Source organism: Teleopsis dalmanni, chromosome 2 (assembly GCF_002237135.1).
Source record: "Teleopsis dalmanni isolate 2A chromosome 2, ASM223713v2, whole genome shotgun sequence".
Taxonomy (NCBI): Eukaryota; Metazoa; Arthropoda; class Insecta; order Diptera; family Diopsidae; genus Teleopsis; species Teleopsis dalmanni.
Genome location: NC_051847.1, coordinates 49727007 through 49746777, shown reverse-complemented (window position 1 = coordinate 49746777; position 19771 = coordinate 49727007). Strand labels below are relative to the sequence as shown.

General features: G+C 27.7%; 3 protein-coding genes across 3 annotated transcripts in view; all 3 read right to left on the bottom strand.

Moving 5' to 3' along the window:
• Nucleotides 1–3633, bottom strand: part of LOC119674500 (latrophilin Cirl-like) — a 4988-nt gene extending 1355 nt beyond the window's left edge. The window contains exons 1-7 of the mRNA XM_038085639.1: nucleotides 3585–3633; nucleotides 2365–2594; nucleotides 2206–2303; nucleotides 1959–2145; nucleotides 1062–1901; nucleotides 290–960; nucleotides 30–214 (exon numbers count right to left, since the gene is read on the bottom strand). Of these exons, the coding sequence (XP_037941567.1) occupies nucleotides 30–214; nucleotides 290–960; nucleotides 1062–1901; nucleotides 1959–2145; nucleotides 2206–2303; nucleotides 2365–2594; nucleotides 3585–3633 (2260 nt within the window). The remainder of the gene's footprint in view (nucleotides 1–29; nucleotides 215–289; nucleotides 961–1061; nucleotides 1902–1958; nucleotides 2146–2205; nucleotides 2304–2364; nucleotides 2595–3584) is intronic.
• Nucleotides 3634–5781: 2148 nt separating this feature from the next.
• LOC119680675 (latrophilin Cirl) lies at nucleotides 5782–12896 on the bottom strand. Its single transcript, XM_038093611.1, has 10 exons — nucleotides 12822–12896; nucleotides 12312–12732; nucleotides 10568–11247; nucleotides 9951–10507; nucleotides 8513–8857; nucleotides 8137–8453; nucleotides 7740–8067; nucleotides 7038–7265; nucleotides 6768–6975; nucleotides 5782–6697 (listed from the first exon to the last, which is right to left on the bottom strand). Exons 3-10 carry the CDS (start codon nucleotides 10855–10857, stop codon nucleotides 5785–5787), a joined length of 3186 nt encoding a protein of 1061 aa, XP_037949539.1. The 5' UTR covers nucleotides 10858–11247; nucleotides 12312–12732; nucleotides 12822–12896; the 3' UTR covers nucleotides 5782–5784.
• Nucleotides 12897–18904: 6008 nt separating this feature from the next.
• LOC119674499 (zinc finger protein 253-like) lies at nucleotides 18905–19767 on the bottom strand (the record flags this gene model as incomplete). The annotated part of the gene is made up of 1 exon (XM_038085638.1): nucleotides 18905–19767. A coding segment is annotated over one exon (750 nt), but the record flags the coding sequence as incomplete, so codon positions are not given.
• Nucleotides 19768–19771: the final 4 nt, after the last annotated feature.

Genomic DNA, 19771 nt, shown 5'->3' with positions numbered 1-19771 from the left:
TGGGCCATGGTGAAAAAGTTCATTCATACCCAAACGTTTATTAGGTGAAGTCTTTTTAAAGCTACGTACAGATCCACCAGCTGTATTCACACCAGTTACTCCGAATATCAAATTCGGTTGTTGATGTTTTTGAGGTGGTGTACGTTGATCACCGTCATTATAACCAGCAGTTACCTTAGTATCAGAATTAATAGAATTTTTTTGCTGCTGACGTCTGTAAAATTATAAATTAAATTATAATAAAATTAAAATTATAATAAAAATAAAGATATCAACAATAATTATTTACCGAAAACGTCTTTGAAAATCTTCATCCTGCAATACTAATAAGCGACGCATACGTTCATCGCTATGCTGTAAAGACATAGCATCATTCATATGCATACTATTATCATCCTCATCATTATCTTCATCACACATGCTTTCATCTTCATCGTCCTCATAGTCATCATTATTTTGCATATGCAACCTTTCAGTACCTGGACCTTCATAGTCATCATCACCATCAATGTCATAGTGTTGAACATCAGAATTGCGATTGCTTAGTATTTCTTCATACACTGGCCCATCACCACTAATGGAACTTTGATTATAGTATGTTTCACTTACACGTCCTGAATCATAATCCTTATTTAAATCACAGTTGGAATGTTTGCCTTTAATAAAGCGCTGTCCTTGCACATATGAATTTATATGTACACCATTAAAATCTGCTGGTGTTCCCAACTTGTGAGGTTCTGGAGCTCCACGACGGTTAAAATGTAATAGGTGTGCATGTGCAGCTGGTTCAATATGCTCCTCATCAGATGATAGCTGCTGTTGCTGAATTGTATTATATTGTTGCTTCATATGTTGGTGTTGAGGACCAACAGTTGGGTACCGACGTTGTTGTTTTTGTTGTACTTGCGGTTGGTGATGCATATAAGCCGTGGGCTCACCTGGTTCTGCATAATGTTGATACTGTTGCGGATTTTTATGTGTTTTTTTATATGATGGATAAAAAAGTATCTAAAAATTGTTTTATCAGTAAAACTGCATCATACAAATATTTTATAAAGTACCTGTGATGCAGCTGTTGTGCGACTATGCAGCGAACCACTTGGAGAATCAGAATTTCCACCGCCTCCACGTTTCTTCTTACCTTGTTGACTATGTTTTTGTGTCCAGTAGAAGAATTCATGAGTTTGTTGTGGTGAATTTTCACCTGCAATATAATCACGGTGTTGTTGCGGTATTCCTCTATTAATAGGCTGCTTCCAACTTTCATAATCCGGTTGATGATAAAAACTTTCTTGAGTAGGGACACTGTTGCTACTAACACTGCTACCGACTGGTTGTTGTTTATGTCCATGTCCAAAAATTAAGTGTGTGGAACCGGCAGATGATGTTGGAGAAGTGTGGCCAGCACTGGGTGTATGTACACTGCCGCCAGTGTAACGCAATGAACCAGTTGGAACACCACCACCACCACGTTCAAGTACTATATGACCTTGGACAGGATCGAAAACGGCATTACACTTACCATGTGGAAACACTAAATTGCCAGCTAATATACCGCTTTTGATAGTACCACCACTACCACTTGCACCAATATTGCGTTGCGGTTTATTTTCATTTAATTCGCAATCGGATGATGGTACAATTGCATCTTCACAAGCCGATATAGCACCACCTGTGTCATCAATCTCATTTCTTTCATCTGGTAATTTTGAGCTTTTTATTTGGGTATTCGATGTGGCACTGCCGCCACTATTACTAGATGTAGTGTTACCGATATTAGTTCCTACCCCAATACCAGCACTATTACCAACAATTCCAGACGAAATTGACGTTTTGGAACAACGTAGACATTTAGGTAACCAAGAGTTTTGGCGAACATACTTTCGATATTCTCGACGGATCTTTAATGATTTGCTATGTTATAAAATGTATAAAATACCAAAGAAAAAAAACAATACCTTTTCGTTTTGTATGCAATGAAATACGAAGATATAGAGACCCATAAGCGTATTGAAGCCAATAAATAAATAACCAAAAATAATTGCATTTTCTGCTTCGAGTTTTGCACGACGCAAATAATTGTAAGCAGAGATCCAAACTGAGCTTAACAACAACAAAAATATAAACGAGCAGCGTATATCAAACCTTCAAGAAAACATATTGATAAATTTGTGAAGAGAAATAAGCAGAAAGACCACAACTTACCGAATGTTAGATAGGCGTGAATGTTCTTTATTTTTTAGGGCTGAACGACTCTTACGATACATTACAAGCCATGACAAGCACGTATAAATCAGAGCACTCTGTAGTAATATTAAAAAGATCAAATCGGGAATAAGGAAAGAAATAAAAACAAAAACTTACCAAAAAGAAAAGAAGCACAGGCGCTACAAAGGTCGAGTAAAACAATGCATTAGAGTCCATCAAAATGCAAAAATCATTTTGTGTATAGGTGCTAGGATCAATAGCCAATGATATGGCTACAATGGTTAGTGAAAGACCATAAGATAACAGATAATAGCAGTTTACTTTAGAAGTTTGTACAACTTCGAGTAGAATATCATCGGTGGTAAGGATGCAGTATGACTGAAATGCTATAGATAAACAAAGTTTTTTATGAAATACAAAATATTAACATGTATAAAAATAATTAAATAATTTTTAGAAATTTTTTAGAGTATATTTTACTCAAAAATAATGCCTAATGATAATTGAGATTTTTAAATAAATGTCCGTTTTTATTGAAAAATCTGATTTTGTCCATTATAACCAAATAAATTTTGGTTTTAATTAGAATAACTTAATTAAAATAAAATAGCTAGAAAAATAACTAGAGTTTAATAGTTACCGTACCGCATAATCAAAAATAAAACCTGCATATTAAGAAATAGATTGTATTATATTTAAATGAGGTAATATCCCTATTAACATGAGTTTTTCTAAAATCTAAGATGAGATCAATTCTAAGATCATTTACTGAAGCCTGCATAGCTAACAGCTAATTCACTAAAATATATAAAGCATTGTGCCAACATCTCATTAATTAATCTTAGTTATCTCATACCCTTGATTATCTTAATTCTTAAAAATTAATTATCTCATTCATCTTAATTAGTCCTTAATTCATTTTACGTTTTTTGGTTGCAGTAACTGCTAAAAAAAATCTTTAATAATATTTATTTGTTACTACTGCAATCTGCAGAACACACGATAATGAGGACTATTGGAGAGGAATTAAAAAAAATAGGAGATATTGTCTTTAAACTTTAGAAAGTTAACATATATTTATGTCAAAAACATTTTTATAGAGAAGATAGATAAACGAAAAACCCACTGACAATTTCGAATATGTATTCAATAAATAAATGAATCTTATGCAGTTGTATTTGGAGCTCAGCTTACGAAGCATAAACAAATATCTAACGTAGAAGTGAGTAATGTCTAGAGCAGTGTTTTTCAACCTCGCTTCACTCAAGGCTTCAAAAAGTTCAATTATTTTTCCTACGTAACATACACAAGGAGCGTTCAAAAAGGTCAGCGAAATCGTCAAATATTTATCCCTTTTTAAATGATAAAAAACGAACTGTATCCTTCTCCTTTCAGATCAACAAGTTTCTTCTTTTGCTCACGCATTACTATATTCATCAACACACACATATTTCCTGGTGGCTGTTGTTTTAAAGTCAACAATTGTCTATTTACGTGTAATTTAAAATTGCTACTTATAGAGCATACGTCTCACGTTAAGAAACACTGGTCTAGAGGTCTAGAGAAAAGGGTTAGAATTTTTTAGATCTCCCGGTATTGTTTGGAATATAAAAGTTAGTGAGTAAGTTTCATTGTGGCACCCAATCGCATTTTGTAGGTATCGTGGCATTTTGTACCACGGAGTACAGAGCTAACAATTTCGACAGTTCTGACCTAATGAGGTGGTTATAGTGGCTGTGGATATTTAGTTAGAATAACTATATTTATTACGTTCATTCGATGTAGAGCTGCGTTTTTCTACCGGGTGCTGTACTGTAAGGTGTTAGATGGGTGTCACTTCTTCCCAAGGAGAAAACTACATCGAAATGCATAGCTTCAATTGGTCTCGCCGGAATTTATTGAAATTCCAAGAAGAGCGTTAATAGTCGCACATGTATCTGACACATGTGTCAAGAGCAACTGATGTTAAGCCTGGCATGTTATTACATTAAAAACTTTCATTTTTAAAGGACAACAGTTCTTCATCTAAAAATAATTGGTTTGTAGAATGCAGATCAGTGCATATATAGATTGTCGGCACATTTATTTGTCAATTTTTTTCTTGTCATTTATTTTTCTCTTTATTGGTTATTTAGTAGCTTTTTCCCGTTTTTACTTTATATACATAGTAAATAAGCAAATTTCTTTAAAAACTGCTGCAAAAATCACTGTACAAACATTTTCAGTGTTAAAATAAAATTAATGGATTTGACTATGGGGCATGCATTGGGATTTACAGAATTTAAAAAAAATTAAACTAGTTTCACATATGTATTGGTCTATGTATGACAATAAGAATTAAACTTATTAAGAACTATTCAGTAATTTCACAGTATATATATTTACTTCAAAATTTATTGCATTTATGACCTCAGTTGAGCATTGACTGTTTGTGTGAACGGAGTTAAAGGGATTTAGTTTGTAATTAATATTAATTTAATTTAGTTTGGTAATTTATATGCAGCGTTTCGTTTTCAATGTAGTCTTCATTTCTTTAGTTAATAATGTTAAGAATATTTAACTTACCTTCAAAGCAGAACCATGCTATTGCTGCCAATATAGAAACATGTAAGAATACAGCTGTGAAACCGCATAGAATACTAGTCTCTGTTTGTTCAATACCAAGAAGAAACAATAGTTCGACAAATAGTAAACATATATAGATACTGCGATATATTACAGTACGCGCAGACTAGAAGTAGAAAGGAGAATGGAAAATAGATACTAGATATTAAAACTAAAATAGATTATAATAAAGTATGCCAACAATTTTGAAAGTATGCCTAAATTATGCATAATACAAGGAAATTTTTGAAATGATTTCAGTTAAGTATATGATTTGATTTTAAAATTCTTAAATTATTGATAAACAAAAACTTTTGATAGTAAATATCAACTGTTATATGTGAAACATAACACATTTTAACATTGGTGGTTTAGTGGTGTATATTCAATGAGTTTTAAATAAACATAAAAGTACGAATGGAAGAATAAAATAAAAACTTAAAGTAATATGAAATGAAATAAATGAATTTTTTTTTATATATAAAAATGATATTTATTGATTTATGCTTATCTTTGTTGGTTTTCACAACCAATGACAAAAACAGCACAACATGCACTATGTCTAAAAATCAAATTTAAAATTCGTTTATTATTAGAAAATAAAAAATAAATATTAATAGTAAAATTCTTAAAACTAAAACTTAAAGTTGATTACAATTAATTTACTTAATGCTTATATCTTTTAAACTTAATGTCTTACGGATATATCACATTTACTATTATAAACAATCAGTACAGTTCAAGTAAATGAAATAGACAAAAGCGTTAATTAACAAATAAAATAAATTACTTATTAATACGAAATTTTAAGAATTAAACAATATTATTATAACATAATAAATTCATAGCAAATAATTTATATGTTAAAGTTTAACATATTTTGATATTAAATTACGTTAAAATTAAAAAACAAACTTTTACTTTAAAATAACATCAAATACAAACATACACATATATATATGAATTATGAATTCACCACCACCACCATTTATATTGTAAATCATCTATATTTCCTTGCATTATAATATTATTCTGATCGGTATTATTATGACTATGATTATTATTGTTATTACTACGGTTAACGTTTAGATTATTGCTGTTTCCAGCCTGTTGTAGAGCAGCGGCAATAGTTGCTGCAGCTGCAACTGCTGCTACTGAGGTGCTATTCATTGAGGTCTCCAGGTGTGAATTTGTATTGTGTACATGTACATGAGGCTGATTTAAATTATGCCCATGGTTATGATGATGAGGTGATTGTAAGTTTAAGTTTAAATTTAAATTGTTCATTTGTAAATTACGTTGATTATTTGCTACAACAACAGCAGCAGCTGCTGCAGCAACAACCTGCTGCTGTTGTTGTAGTTGCTGTAGATTGAAATTATTAGCATTTAAATTATTACGGTTCGAGTTCCGTATTGAGTTATGTTGTATAAAGCTATTATTTGTTAAAATAGGCATTTGGGGTGTCAAATGCTGCAAATTCAATTGTTGTTGTAAGTTCTGTACATTATTAGTTTGAGCTCCATTAACAGTAGCAGTCGTTGCAGCAACATTTATTGCAATTGACTCATGCGTTTGATCGCGTATATTATTCCGCGTACTACCGCGACGTTGTTGGTGATGTTGGTTATTGAGATTTCTTACCTTAATAAAGACACCATTAAATATTTTTAACGTTAACAATGCAATTACAATAAATAAAAGACAAATAGAGATGCTGATGTATATTAAAATACGCATATTGCCGTCAAACAAAGCAAACAGTGATTGGTTTTGCTCGTCCATCACGTCCATTAATATTGCAAAATTTGTTAAATGATTACACATACAAATGCTATGTGTACGATTTGTTGATTCCAAATTACAACCATTAGCCGACCAAGCACTAAAAATATATATATATATACATAGATGATTAATATAGAAACATTTATATATATAAATTTAAAACTCACTGATCGATATAGTTCCAAAATACACAAGTTGGATTTGATACATTTTCAGTTTTCAAATGTTTCAAAATTAGTTTGATCGGTTGTGAAATTTGAATATGGCGCCCTTTTCCTAAACTAGCCGATATTACTTTGCTGTTAAGTATACGCAGACGCTGTTGTGATGCGGAATCTGAATCACTTTCGTTTGTTACTAATGCTGTGTTCCGTACTGTATTTAATGTTACTGATTATTTAAAATACATATATATTATAAAAAAAATTTAAGCTTACTATAACTACGCGAACTTTTAATATCGAAATGGTCGAATGTAGGTTTTAGGATTGATTCCAAACGATCAAAAGCAGCAAATACAATGCGTACTAAACCACCTTCACTATTTTCTAGAAGTGCAGCACGAGGCAATTCAATGCGATCATCGCTGACTTGCCACTGTTCTGCGTCAGGAAAAATAACGTCCGATTGTATATTTTTAGTTTCCAAAACACGCACAGAAAGCACTAAAAATAATATATAAATAAAATAAACAAATAAAACACAGTAAAAACAATAGAAAATATACATAAAATGTGTCAATATAATTGTTTTATATAAAAATAATATATAATAATATATAATATATATTATATATAATAATATATAATATATATTATATATAATAATATATAATATATATTATATATAATAATATATATTATATATAGTAATATATAATGTAATAATAATATATAATATAATAAAAATATATAATTCATATATATATATATTATTAATATATATAAATCTAATTAATATATAAAAACATTAATATATAAAAAAATTCATTTAATAAAAAATAATTTTTGTAGATTGATTTTCGCAATATTATTCAATTTTATAATAAATAATAAATTAATTTTTAAAATATAATTATATAAAAATATTTATAAAAATTGTCACTTTTGACGTAAAAATAGTTAGTGGTTTATACTTACATATATTTTTGACCTTTTGTATGACGTTGCGTTCTCGAATGATGGTGTCAGCTAAAAGAAATGCATTATATTCCAAACCAGTTAACAGAGAAGTTGCTACACGCATTTGATCCTCTTGATTTAAATCCAACCATGAGGATAATTGCGATTCATCTAATAGATTTGAACCAGTTTTTACAACACCATGCAAAAGTTCCATAATGATAGCTTCACGCTGTCGTTGATCAGGAAAAGTTTCTTTGTCATGAAACATTTTCTCAGACATCGTTTGTATGATTTTTGTTGTTACCAACATATCGCCACCATAAAGAGTTTTACTACTGGTAACCTATTATTATTATAAAAAGAGTGTTATATATAATACATTGATGAAAATTGTACTAATTTAATAAATTACCTCTGATAAATCATTAGCTATAGATATTAAAGAGGAGTCGCGTTGATTTACACGTACTTCTAAATTATTTAGCCATAAACTTCGGCATTGAGTTAAATCAGGCGTTAAAGGATGCCATGTGGGTATAAAATTACGTAAACGCTGATCCACTTTCATGCCAACATCTTCAAAATTATTACAATTACTGCTGTTGTTATTATGACTACAATTCATATGACGTAAAGGTAATTCAGTTGCGTATATATCTTCTTCTAAACTATTATCAGATATGCGCTTCATTAGTACACAACGCCATTTTGCAATTCCAGTTGCTCCACCTTAATTCATTAAATTTCGAATTATATTATTTTTAAATATAATATGCATTTTTATATACCTGGACATGGCTGTACATTCACATCACCAACACGTGTAATATTCCAAAACAGGTTACGTGCATTTGTGGGACCGCAAAACATATTTGTGCCATCACCACCAGTTAAACCAATATTAATATTAATGTTATTTATTGTGCGAATGGTATTATTTGTGTTACTAGCACTTCCAGCAATTGTGCTACTAGTAGAAAATTGTTCTACTGTTGTTGATTGCTGTTGATTCACACGATTTTGAGTGGTTCTGGTAGTTAACAGTGTACTGTCATCACTTCCAGTACCACCAATACCTGTTAAAATACGTGTATTTGTTGGTGTGGTGTTTGTTGGCGAAATAGATGTTATTCCTTAAATAATATTAAATTACATAAGTTTATATATTGATGAAAAAAAGGTGTTCCGTTTTTAAAAAGGCTTCTGTGAATTTATAAATAAAAAAACTTATACGTTGGTTTTTATTTTATATATAGTTATTTATACTTCTACCTTGCCTTGAAAAAGAAACATTGACGATATTTGTATAGATAGGTTAGGTTATAGCAGCGATCATAAGGATGCATTCATTGTGTTACCATAAAAAGAAAACTCAAAGGTTTAAAAACCACCTTGAACCTTTCACAAAGTTTTATATACTTTTTAATGAGAAGTCTGCAATCAGCCAAAATTCTTAAAAAAGGAGAACCCCAAACAGTAAATCTGCGTTACACATGAGTTGGGTTATAAAAAGCAGATGTGTGCACTTTCATCGTCCTCTCCACAAATGCGAAAGGAGTGATTAAAAGAGTAAATCTATCTTCTGGCATCGTTCTCTAATTGGCTGTGACCTGTGAGCAAACTTACCATAAGACTGATATTTTTATGGAGCTTCTCAAAGAGAGCACTGAATTTTTTCTTAACAGTACATGGTTAATTTGCATACAGATATCTATATATCATATAGTTTTCCCATCTTTTATTAAAAAGTTTAGCACAGAAAGAATTCAACAAAAGTTTGCTTAATATTAACGATATGCCCAAATTTTGTAGGTGTTTTGAGTAATTACTTGAAGTATCACGTTTGGTTAGCTTGTCAAACATGCATTTGCTGAAAATATCTCTATAACCGGAAATCCAGAATAGAGAAATTTTAAACTGTGTCGACATCTCGTTTAGAGATGTGTAGCAATCAAAAACTATTCTGTATGTAAATTGGACTGAATTCAAGAACTTCAAAGCAGATTGACTGTCTGATAATAGGTTTATATTCCTATAAAATAAGTTACCCACTTTCAGACAAGCTACAGCTTCTCTAAAGATAACTATATAAAATAAAAGTAAAAAAATAAAAACCAACATAAGTATTTTTATTTAAAGATTAACAAATATTATTTTAAAAACAGAAATAATAAAAAAAGTGAGTTCGTAACTATTCTAAAAGTTTTTTTGTTTTACTTCACTTACCTATATTATTGTTGGCGACATTTCTCGTAACATCATTTTCTTCAATTTTATGATGATCACTAGTAGTATGCCCATTATGTCTAGTATCTTGTGCATTTCCAGCTAAAGTAGCCGTGCGATGGGTTGTGTGATGATGATGATGAATCGGTGGTGGTGGTGGTAAACTATCATGTCGATTTGTATGTTTTATTAAAGTCGCATTATATCCTACTTTTAAACGACCACCAGGTAACGTAGTATGCACTGTCGGTGGCCCCAATGAAGATGGTATACTACTCCAAATACTAGGGGCACCTGCAGACGTTGCACTACCAGGTAAAGGTAGTCGCGGTGGTAGCGGTTGTGGTACGGCGGGATGTGTTACTTTATGACCATTAGGTATTAGGGGAGGAATATTCGTAAATATCCATGGTGGACTAGGACGACTTGTTGTAGTGGTACTTTGTAATGCTGATATGCATTGATAATGTGCTTCCAAATATTTATGTGTACCTGGACAGGGTTCTCCAAACATATTCGTAGTTGCTAAAACAGTACAGTTTTGTTTGTTGGCGCATCTATAAATATAGCAGTTTTAAAAAGATTCACAAAAAAACAAAACAATACAACTAATTTACTTTGAATTCAGCACTGTGAGAGTCTTTGAGAACATGCAATTCACACTCCAATCTACATTGCCGTGGTCATTGCATATTGTAATAGAAAATCGTCCGTAGTTAGCGCGTATTAGGCTGATTATATCGCCCGGATCACATTCTATTGTTAGTTTTTTACCTTCGCAAGCATAGGCAGTTTGATATTTCGGTGCTAAAAATTTATTTGTAGCAAATGCGAAGATGTTAGTTTTAGATTTTATTTGATATAGTACAATACATAATATGACTTTAATGACAAGTAAATATAACATGATATATATATATATAAAAGAAATTATTATTAGTTTTTGTAAAGATGCGTATTTGTAGTTGGTTTGGGTTTTTGTTGAATTGGCAGGAATCTGTAAAGAAACTTACTCATATATGCATATATAATATAATAACGATAGAACAAATATAGGAACGATCGTTAGGAAATGAAAATGACTATTTGTTATAATATTATACTTAGTGATTTTTTAATGTCGACTCTGCAGTGTTAACATTTGATACTTAACAGGTATGATTTTTTTATAAATACCAAATCCATTTCATTAGGAAGGAACAGGCTACACATTTCCTCTGCATACGTGAATAATTTAGAATTTCTTCTGAATTTTTGTATTCACATTTTTCTTCAATTAAATTGCAAGCTCAAAAATCTATATATAATAAATAATAATTTAAATATATAATTAATAAAAAATAAATGTATTTTGAATAAAGAATAAATATTTTTTAAATAACATATTAAATTCATAATAATTATATTCAAATATATTTAAAATAGAAAATAAAAATATTGAATAAAAAATAAATATATTTTAAGAAAAAAATAAATATATTTTGAATAAAAAATAAATAAATTGTAAACATTTTGTTTTTTTTGTGACCAAAAATATAATATAATTATTTTTTGACCAGGCTAATTGGTGGATTTAAATATAAAATAAAAACTACAATTTATTATTTATATTTAAACAAATCTTTTTTTTTAAAATATTCTTTCGACTATCTTCGATAGTCATCTCCAGGAAACATTTATTTTGTATTTAAACTGACCAATTAGTCCGCTCAAAAATTATTATAATTATAAATAAAAAATTTATAAATTTTATATAAAAAATAAATAATTTTTAAATAAAAATTTTTGAATTTTAAATAAAAATGATGTGTATTTTAAATAAAAAATAAATATTTTTTAAATAAAACATAAATATTTTTTAAATAAAAAATAAATATTTTTTAAATAAAAAATAAATATTTTTAAATAAAAAATAAATATATTTTAAATAAAAAATAAATATTTTTTAAATAAAACACAAATATTTTTTAAATAAAACATAAATATTTTTTAAATAAAATATGAAATTTTTTTAAATAAAAAATAAATATTTTTAAATAAAAAATAAATATATTTTAAATAAGAGTTTTTTTAATTTAAAATAAATATTTATTAAATAAAAAATAAATATTTTATAAATAAAAAATGAATGTTTTTGATTTGAAATAAATATTTATTAAATAAAAAATAAATATATAAAATCTAATATAAGATAAATGTGTATTAAATGTAATAATAATTGAAACACAAAAAGAAGTATGAATTTAATCTAAAGAAGCTACATTAATGATCTTATCAATTAAATGGAAATGTTTGATGTTAGAAGAATGCAACAAATCTTTATACAAAAAAAAATGAAGATTGGCTTCATTGTACACTCACCGATCAAACGAAAGAAAATCAACATTTTTATTCGAAGCCCACATATACATTTTTTTGATTCTGCTGCCTCGCCCAACTGCACGCTACTTAAAATTGGCGTCGACTTCACAGCTAGTGCATATTAAACCAACAATTTTAAAACCGGTTACACATACAAGATTCTTGTAGTTATTTTTATTTTTCTTATCTTTTTATAGTTTTTACAAAAAGGGTCTGTGACGTGGACGGCGACGCCAGCGTTGAAAACTTCCTTTGTTCTTTAAATAGAATTGTTCACATAAGACATGTAATGATTTTCTCGTCAATATACTCATTTTAAAACTACTTTTATATAAATTATTTGATCCTTATAAAGATTTTATAAACACTCTATATGCAGTAGAATATGCTGAAGATATTCGGGCTTGTAGTATGTAAAGCACTATAATAAAATTTTTCAATAAATAAGTAGACATTTTGTTAATATAATTAGTTATAATTGTAGTTATTTAAATGTATTTTTATTCATACTTTAATAAAATATTATGCGGAGCTCTAACTTTTAAACACTTCCACTTAACAGAAAATTCTCTATACCAATAAAATAGTTTTGTGTTGCCATATTTCATTGGACTTTCTAGAGTTGCCAAGCTCATAAATATGAACAGTGCTAATAAAATATTATCAAATGAACAAGGGCGAGTAAATTGCAATAAAAAAATAGAAAAGATTAATATGAGGTCAGCGCTTATACTTTATTTGCATTTAGACATAAAATCTGTTTTTAAGTTCATATATTGGCGTATATTGCTGCATATTTCACAGACAATCTAAAAAAGCTCTTTGAAGTACAAAATACTGTTTTTTATATTATTCTGTATGCTGCAGTAAATAAAAGTTGTAATTATATTTATATTCTTTATATAAACTTAAAAAATCAAAGCACATATATAAGTATATATTACTTATTAAGTAATATTATAAATAATATAAAAACAAATCTCACGATTTTAGTGGCAAAAATTTTGCTGGCAAAAGTTTTTAAGCAAATGAAATTGAGTAGAGAAAAACTTTAACCTCGCAATTGGGAAATTTTTTTGCATAAACTCACAAATTTATTATAAATAACATATAATATAACATATAACATATGGGTATAACATATGTTTAGTGATTCTTGTTTTTCTTTTTTAATTTACTTGTAATCAAATATCCTTGTATTTGATAATATTTCATGAGTTTTCAAACTACATTATCTTTTTTTTCCTTTAAAAGTTTATGCATCAAATGTATTTCATAAAACGGGATTTACATTACGAATTTTGCTGGTGGAAATCGATTTTGAGCCTAAAGTTAAGTACCTTTTCTATAATAAAAAGATACTTTTATTAATATGTAAAATAAAGTAAAGTGAAATTTGTATAAGTACTGTCAGATAGTGTTTTTATGTTTTTAATTTTGAATTCGTACCATTTTTAAAGATCAAAAATAGATGTGAGGTATCTTTATGAAGAAGTTGAAATAGAAACTTTAATATGAACCCACAATCATTCTTATACCATAGTTATTAGACCATATCCTCGCGATGTTGCCGGGAAGTTCTTACAACCAAATTGTGATGAAATTCGTCAGATCTATATTTATCAAATTAAAAAACAATAGTTAACTAATCAAAAAAATCGAATCAAAAATTTTATTTCTTTAGAATGTCATCGGTAGGTAGTTTGCGTATATAGTTAATACACTTTTAAAGTACTCTGTATCCAATTATATTAAAGACAAACTTTCATATAGCAAATAGTTCAATTTCAAACTTATCTATACACATAGCACAAATAACTTTAATTGTGTGCTTAATTTTGCTTATTCTACTCGTTGAGCTAGCTTTGTTACAAAGTAAGCTTGAAATCACAATTCAATTCCACACATCCGACAAGCTAAATTAGGATTAAATTTTAATTTGTATAAAATCAAGTTCATAATTCACAACAGTACATTGTATTTATGTCTACGAACGCCATAACAAAAACCAAAAGTAGAATTAAAATGAAGATTTGTTGTGTGAATAGATAATCATCCAAGTAAGACTTCTGAGCAAAATCAATAACAATATTAAGATTTCTACTTATAAACCAAAATCTCTATTAATAAAAGTTTGAATTGAACTACTCTCTAAATGTGTGCATATGTTTTACCGTTCATTGAAGTTCATATTTTTATTTAATTTGTTTTTATATTGTGAAAAAGCAACAACAAAACACACTTAAATGTTCAAATACCTGTAAATATTATGAGTTTTCTTTACATTGAATTTTTGATTTTAAATTTGTTTTATATATACCATATGCGTCTGAACAATTTTTAGTTTTTAAATGTAATTAATGAATTTTATGTAATATATGATAATAATATTTTACGTACACTATTTGAATTGAATTGTTTTATCAATCTTAGCAAAATATATTTCGGTAATAAATGTTCATATACTAATAACAATATTATTTCATAAGTTGAGAAAAATAAAACTTTTGATTTTATGTACATTTGTTTGCACAAGTGTATATTTTTTATTGATAAAAACATATTATATATATAATATAAATATGCAAAGTTCCTTACCATTTGTAAAAAAAATATCATATAATAATAACTAAATAAAACAGTTTTTTTTTATTAATATAAAAGCAAAGTTTTTAATGTCAGTTTAGATAGTTGCTTGACCAACAATCAATATAAGTCGATATATACACATATCCCACCTCTACCTAGAAATTAATTTCATACTTTTATAACGTCCTTCAAGAATAAGTTATGTATTTTTGAAATTTAAAAGTTAATAGAAAATAACTGTTTTATATTTTTATGGTATTAAAATTGTATCAACATTTCTGGTCAACAAATTTGGCTCCTCAAAAATTTATGTCTTTATTTCAAAAAATTTTAGACAAAATGTTTTGATATTTCATAATATCAAAAAAAAAGCCAATAGAACGCAAGATATTCCTACTGGGTTATGTTATGGATTTTTCAAAAAGCCAATCATGTATTTAGTTTCAAAACGACACATGAGATATGACAAATTGATGTATAGAAACAAGATTATTAAATTTTGTGGTCCCTTGTAAAGCATAATAGGAACGGAGTTATTCACACTGTTTCATTTAGGCACTTGTTCATTTATATTAATGAGTGAACGTTCACATTATAATAAGCTAATTCATGCAATTGATAGAACTTTTATAAACTTCACTTAAATATATATCACAAAAAGAAAAATTAAATTTATATTAATTTTTTAGAAGACACATTTATAGAAATCATTTTAATCAATATAGTGTTGGGTATCATCTTCTAAAACTGATTTTATATCTGAATATACATTAGTATTTTATATGAAAATGTGTAAACAAAAATCGTAGATGCTTTTAAATAGAATAAATATCAGATTAATACATTAAAAAGTAAATTATCTAATATAAGAAAATTAAGTTAACAAAAGTTTACTTAATTTCAAATTATTGAATTTATATCTTTTACTTTTATTTTGGCAAATAACATATTTAGTATGTGTTAAGTAAAAAAATGTTTGGTTATAGTTTAATTTCTTTATTTCTTATTATGTATTAATTAAATAGTTAAATTAACGAAAAGTGTATTAATATTTTATACATTAATTAAATTTTATTTATGTTAACGAAATACAGTCCATTTTAAAAGTAAACACCAATCTATAAATATTTTTATATTTTTTATAATAAAATTTCTTATTTTAAATTAAGATCTTATATCATCAAGTCATTAATTTATAATACTAATTGTAAGTGTGTCTTAACAAATTTGTTAGTTTCTTTACTTATTATTTTAACTGTAAGATTAAGTTAAGTAATTTCATTAGTCACGATGTTATTTTATTTTATTAAGTTATATAATTTGATATGTTAGTTGAAAACTGCTATTAATATTTATATTAAATATAACATAAAATTATTTTTTATTTGATTTTGTACGTTCTTAAATCTCAGATATAACAGTGGGTTTCATTCAAAGTTTTATTAATAATTTTTTTATTGACAAGTTTTTTGATAGACTTTTTAAAATGAATAATTTAGATTATATATAAGAGTGTATACAATCCAGTGATCTATTTATATTCTTTAGGCAATAATATTTTGGTATATATATAAATATTTTTATATATTTATATTTATATTTATATTTATATTTATATTTATATTTATATTTTATATATATATATTTTTATACTCAATACTAAACACATCTTTCTAAAAAAAAGTTATGTCCATTTGATCGTTTGAATCAATTGATTAATTTGATTAAAATTGATTAATTCCATAAAATTAAATCTACACACACTACAATAGTTGATCTATAGTTTTAAAACCCTTAAATCTGCAGGACTGAATGTCTGTTCCCATCTGTTCAGCACCCTTGAAAGCAAATAGGTGATTATATTTCAATACTGTTTAGATTTCAATCATTTTAATATTATAAGAAAAAGTTTATAATTGTCTTTGAACCTTAAATAGATATAGCATTTGAAAGAAACTAAGCTGAACTTTCTATGAGTCTTTAATAATTTATAATGTGAGTTTAACGAAGTTTTATTATTATTGAAGTTTGGCTTGTTCTTGATCCGACACTAGTTTTCTTCTTAAACTGAAAGTGATTTAATTAAAACTTTTACATTAATATTTTTAAAATTATGAATTATAATTCAAAATTAATAAGATCCTATACTTCTATAAAATCGCTAAATCTTGTTGTAGTTGGAGAAGAGTTAAAACTGTTTTGGTTTCTTAAACTGTTTACTTTCACCCTTTTCTTTTATAAGTCCTCTTATTTAATAGAGGTTAAATCAATCCTTTTTTTGAACTTCCTTATTTAAACTTCCAATTGGCTTCTATTTAATAAATTGTTTTTTTTTTTTGCTTTTCGACATTTCTTGTCCTGCCACATTGACTTCTACCATTTTTTTATATCATCCGTTGAGGTAAATATATTTTTGAACTTTGTTTTTTTCTTTTTGCCTCATTTTTTATTTGAAGCGATAACGTTCTAAAACCTGTAAAGTCTTAAGTTTGTCCTCTCCCAATATCCACACTTTTTTCATCATTTATTCTCCATTTTTCTGTATATTAAAATGGTTTTAAACATTCTTATGGATCGCCAGAATTCAGCACTGCTTTATAATAGCATAACTTATACTTATTTATAGGAACAAAAGAATATATTGATATCACTAGTGGTAAATGTATTTGTTACGAATATTTAACTTTATATAACACAAAATTTAGAGCTTTTAAATAGTAGTGAATTGTAATAACATTTTTTTTTATTGCTTTTGTTGTTGCAATTCACTACTGTTTAAAATCTTTCTATTAATTTCAATAGTTTCTATTAAGTAAAATAGCCACTACCGTCATAACTGACGTTAAAATCAAATTTAATACAAAATATAGATTGAGTACATATTCAACAATTTCACATTTTTTTTTTAATAAGTTATTAATACTGCCAAATTTTGTTTTGCTCTCAGAAATAATATAATAATATAGGCCTCTTCAGAGTCTGTCGAATTCTTGAATTTGTTAGAGGTCAAATTTAAGTAAATTATAGAACACTTTTCGAATTCTTATTCCGAAATATCAAAACATGTAAACATCTGTTTTGTATAGATTTTATTGATGTTATTAATGTAAAGATTTGTACAAGATCTCAAAAGTTCTTACCGCCACAATTAACGAAATTGAAAAAAACGTAAGCAATCTTATGCTGTTTTCAATTAATATGTTAGGTTATCCCAAGGGATCCACTTAGGCCTATAGGCCCATTTTGCTACCGTATTATTAAAAGAATCAAGGGTTAAAACCATTTAGAACCTTTGACAAAGCTTATGATGCTATTCAGAGGAAGATCCTGAAGCTTGCCAAGGTCCTCAGAAAAGAAAACCCCTAAAGTGTTAAGAGATTACCTAAAATCTCGTGTTAACATGGTTACCTAAAAAAAAAATTATCTGTAAGTAAACTTACTGCAAGACTGATATCACTACGGCGCATCTCGATGAGAGAGTTTGATTTTCGTTTATTGGTGCGATTCCAAATTGCATACAGATGTCTGCATATCGTTAAGTCTTTTGCAAAAACTTTTGCATCTTTTATTAAAAAGATCGGCGCGGGAAGACTCAGTGCCAGTTTGCATGACGTCAATAAATCTAGGGCAATTCTGTCAATCGAGATCCACTTTTAGTGTAAGTTTCGAGAAATTTCAAATTGTCGGATTAGAATTGGATGAGATTTCTAAAGAAATTTGCTTAAACATTCCTTGACAAAATCGACGCTTTTGACAGTTTATGAAGAGGTACAGAATAAGTATATAATTATTATTTTATGAATTTTAAAATTAAACATTTAATTACATTAAAATTCTGTTATTGAAAAAAATTTACAAATAAAAAATGAGATGAAGTATACGTCTACGTATTAGGTTTAAATATACTTATATAATAGGACTTAATTTATTAAAATTTTATTTTAAACAATTAACTTGTTTGATATTACGTTTACACTTACAATAATCGAATTTCGGTAGTACATTTTTGTATGGATTGTGATTAAACAATATCAAATGTGAAGTTAATTGCGAAAGTGTTAACGTAATGTTATTTAAAATATAAAAATATGTACAAGTAATTATACTATATGATACTTCACTGTTCCATAATATCTTCCAGACGTAAATGTGCCTTTCGTTTATGCCAACGTAAGCTAGCAAATTGTGCAAACCGTTTAGTACAAAACTCGCATTTGTACTTCTTGACCGGTAGGTGAAGTTCTTTATGCTTTTTTAGGTTACCAATTGTTGTGAAGCTTTTATTACATGCATTACATTTATGATTACGTATATTAAGATGAATATTCATATGATTTGTAAAACGATTTTTTTCGTAGAAATTCTTATCACAGATCGGACAGTGAAATGTTGAGTCCTGTACATGTATACGCCGATGTATATCGAAAAATGACCAAGTTTTAAACGATTTACCGCAAAGATCACAGATATATGGTCGTTCTCCCGTATGTTTTCGCTTATGTATTGCCATTTCAGTAGCCGTGGCAAAATTTTTATCGCACATATCACAGGCATAGGGAAAATCACGTTTATGACGTCGTATATGTACGGTCAAATTTCCAGGCATTTGAAAACCTTTCCCACATAATGTACAAATGAATGGTAAGGTACCATCGTGACCAGATTTGTGTATTTTGTATTGATCGGATGTTTTTATAAGCATTTTACAGAAGTCACAACGAAAAGGACCTAAATTAATATCCAAAAATTCTGATAATTTCGTGTAAAGTAGAGAATTTGTAGTTTTACTATTATTTACAAATATTTTTTGTTTTTCGGTAGAATAGTCTTTACGCAATTGATGTATAGTCTTTTGTAATTGATCGAGTGAG

Bases quoted from the DNA above. Each gene is read 5' to 3' on its own strand.
- LOC119680675 (XM_038093611.1), bottom strand. From the start codon at position 10,857: ATGTTATATTTACTTGTCATTAAAGTCATATTATGTATTGTACTATAT. The intron at 8,068-8,136 runs GTAATTTATTAA...TAATAATAATAG, and splicing joins TAGCTAATGATTTATCAGAG to GTTACCAGTAGTAAAACTCT. The intron at 6,976-7,037 runs GTAAGCTTAAAT...CATTAAATACAG, and splicing joins TAAAAGTTCGCGTAGTTATA to TACGGAACACAGCATTAGTA.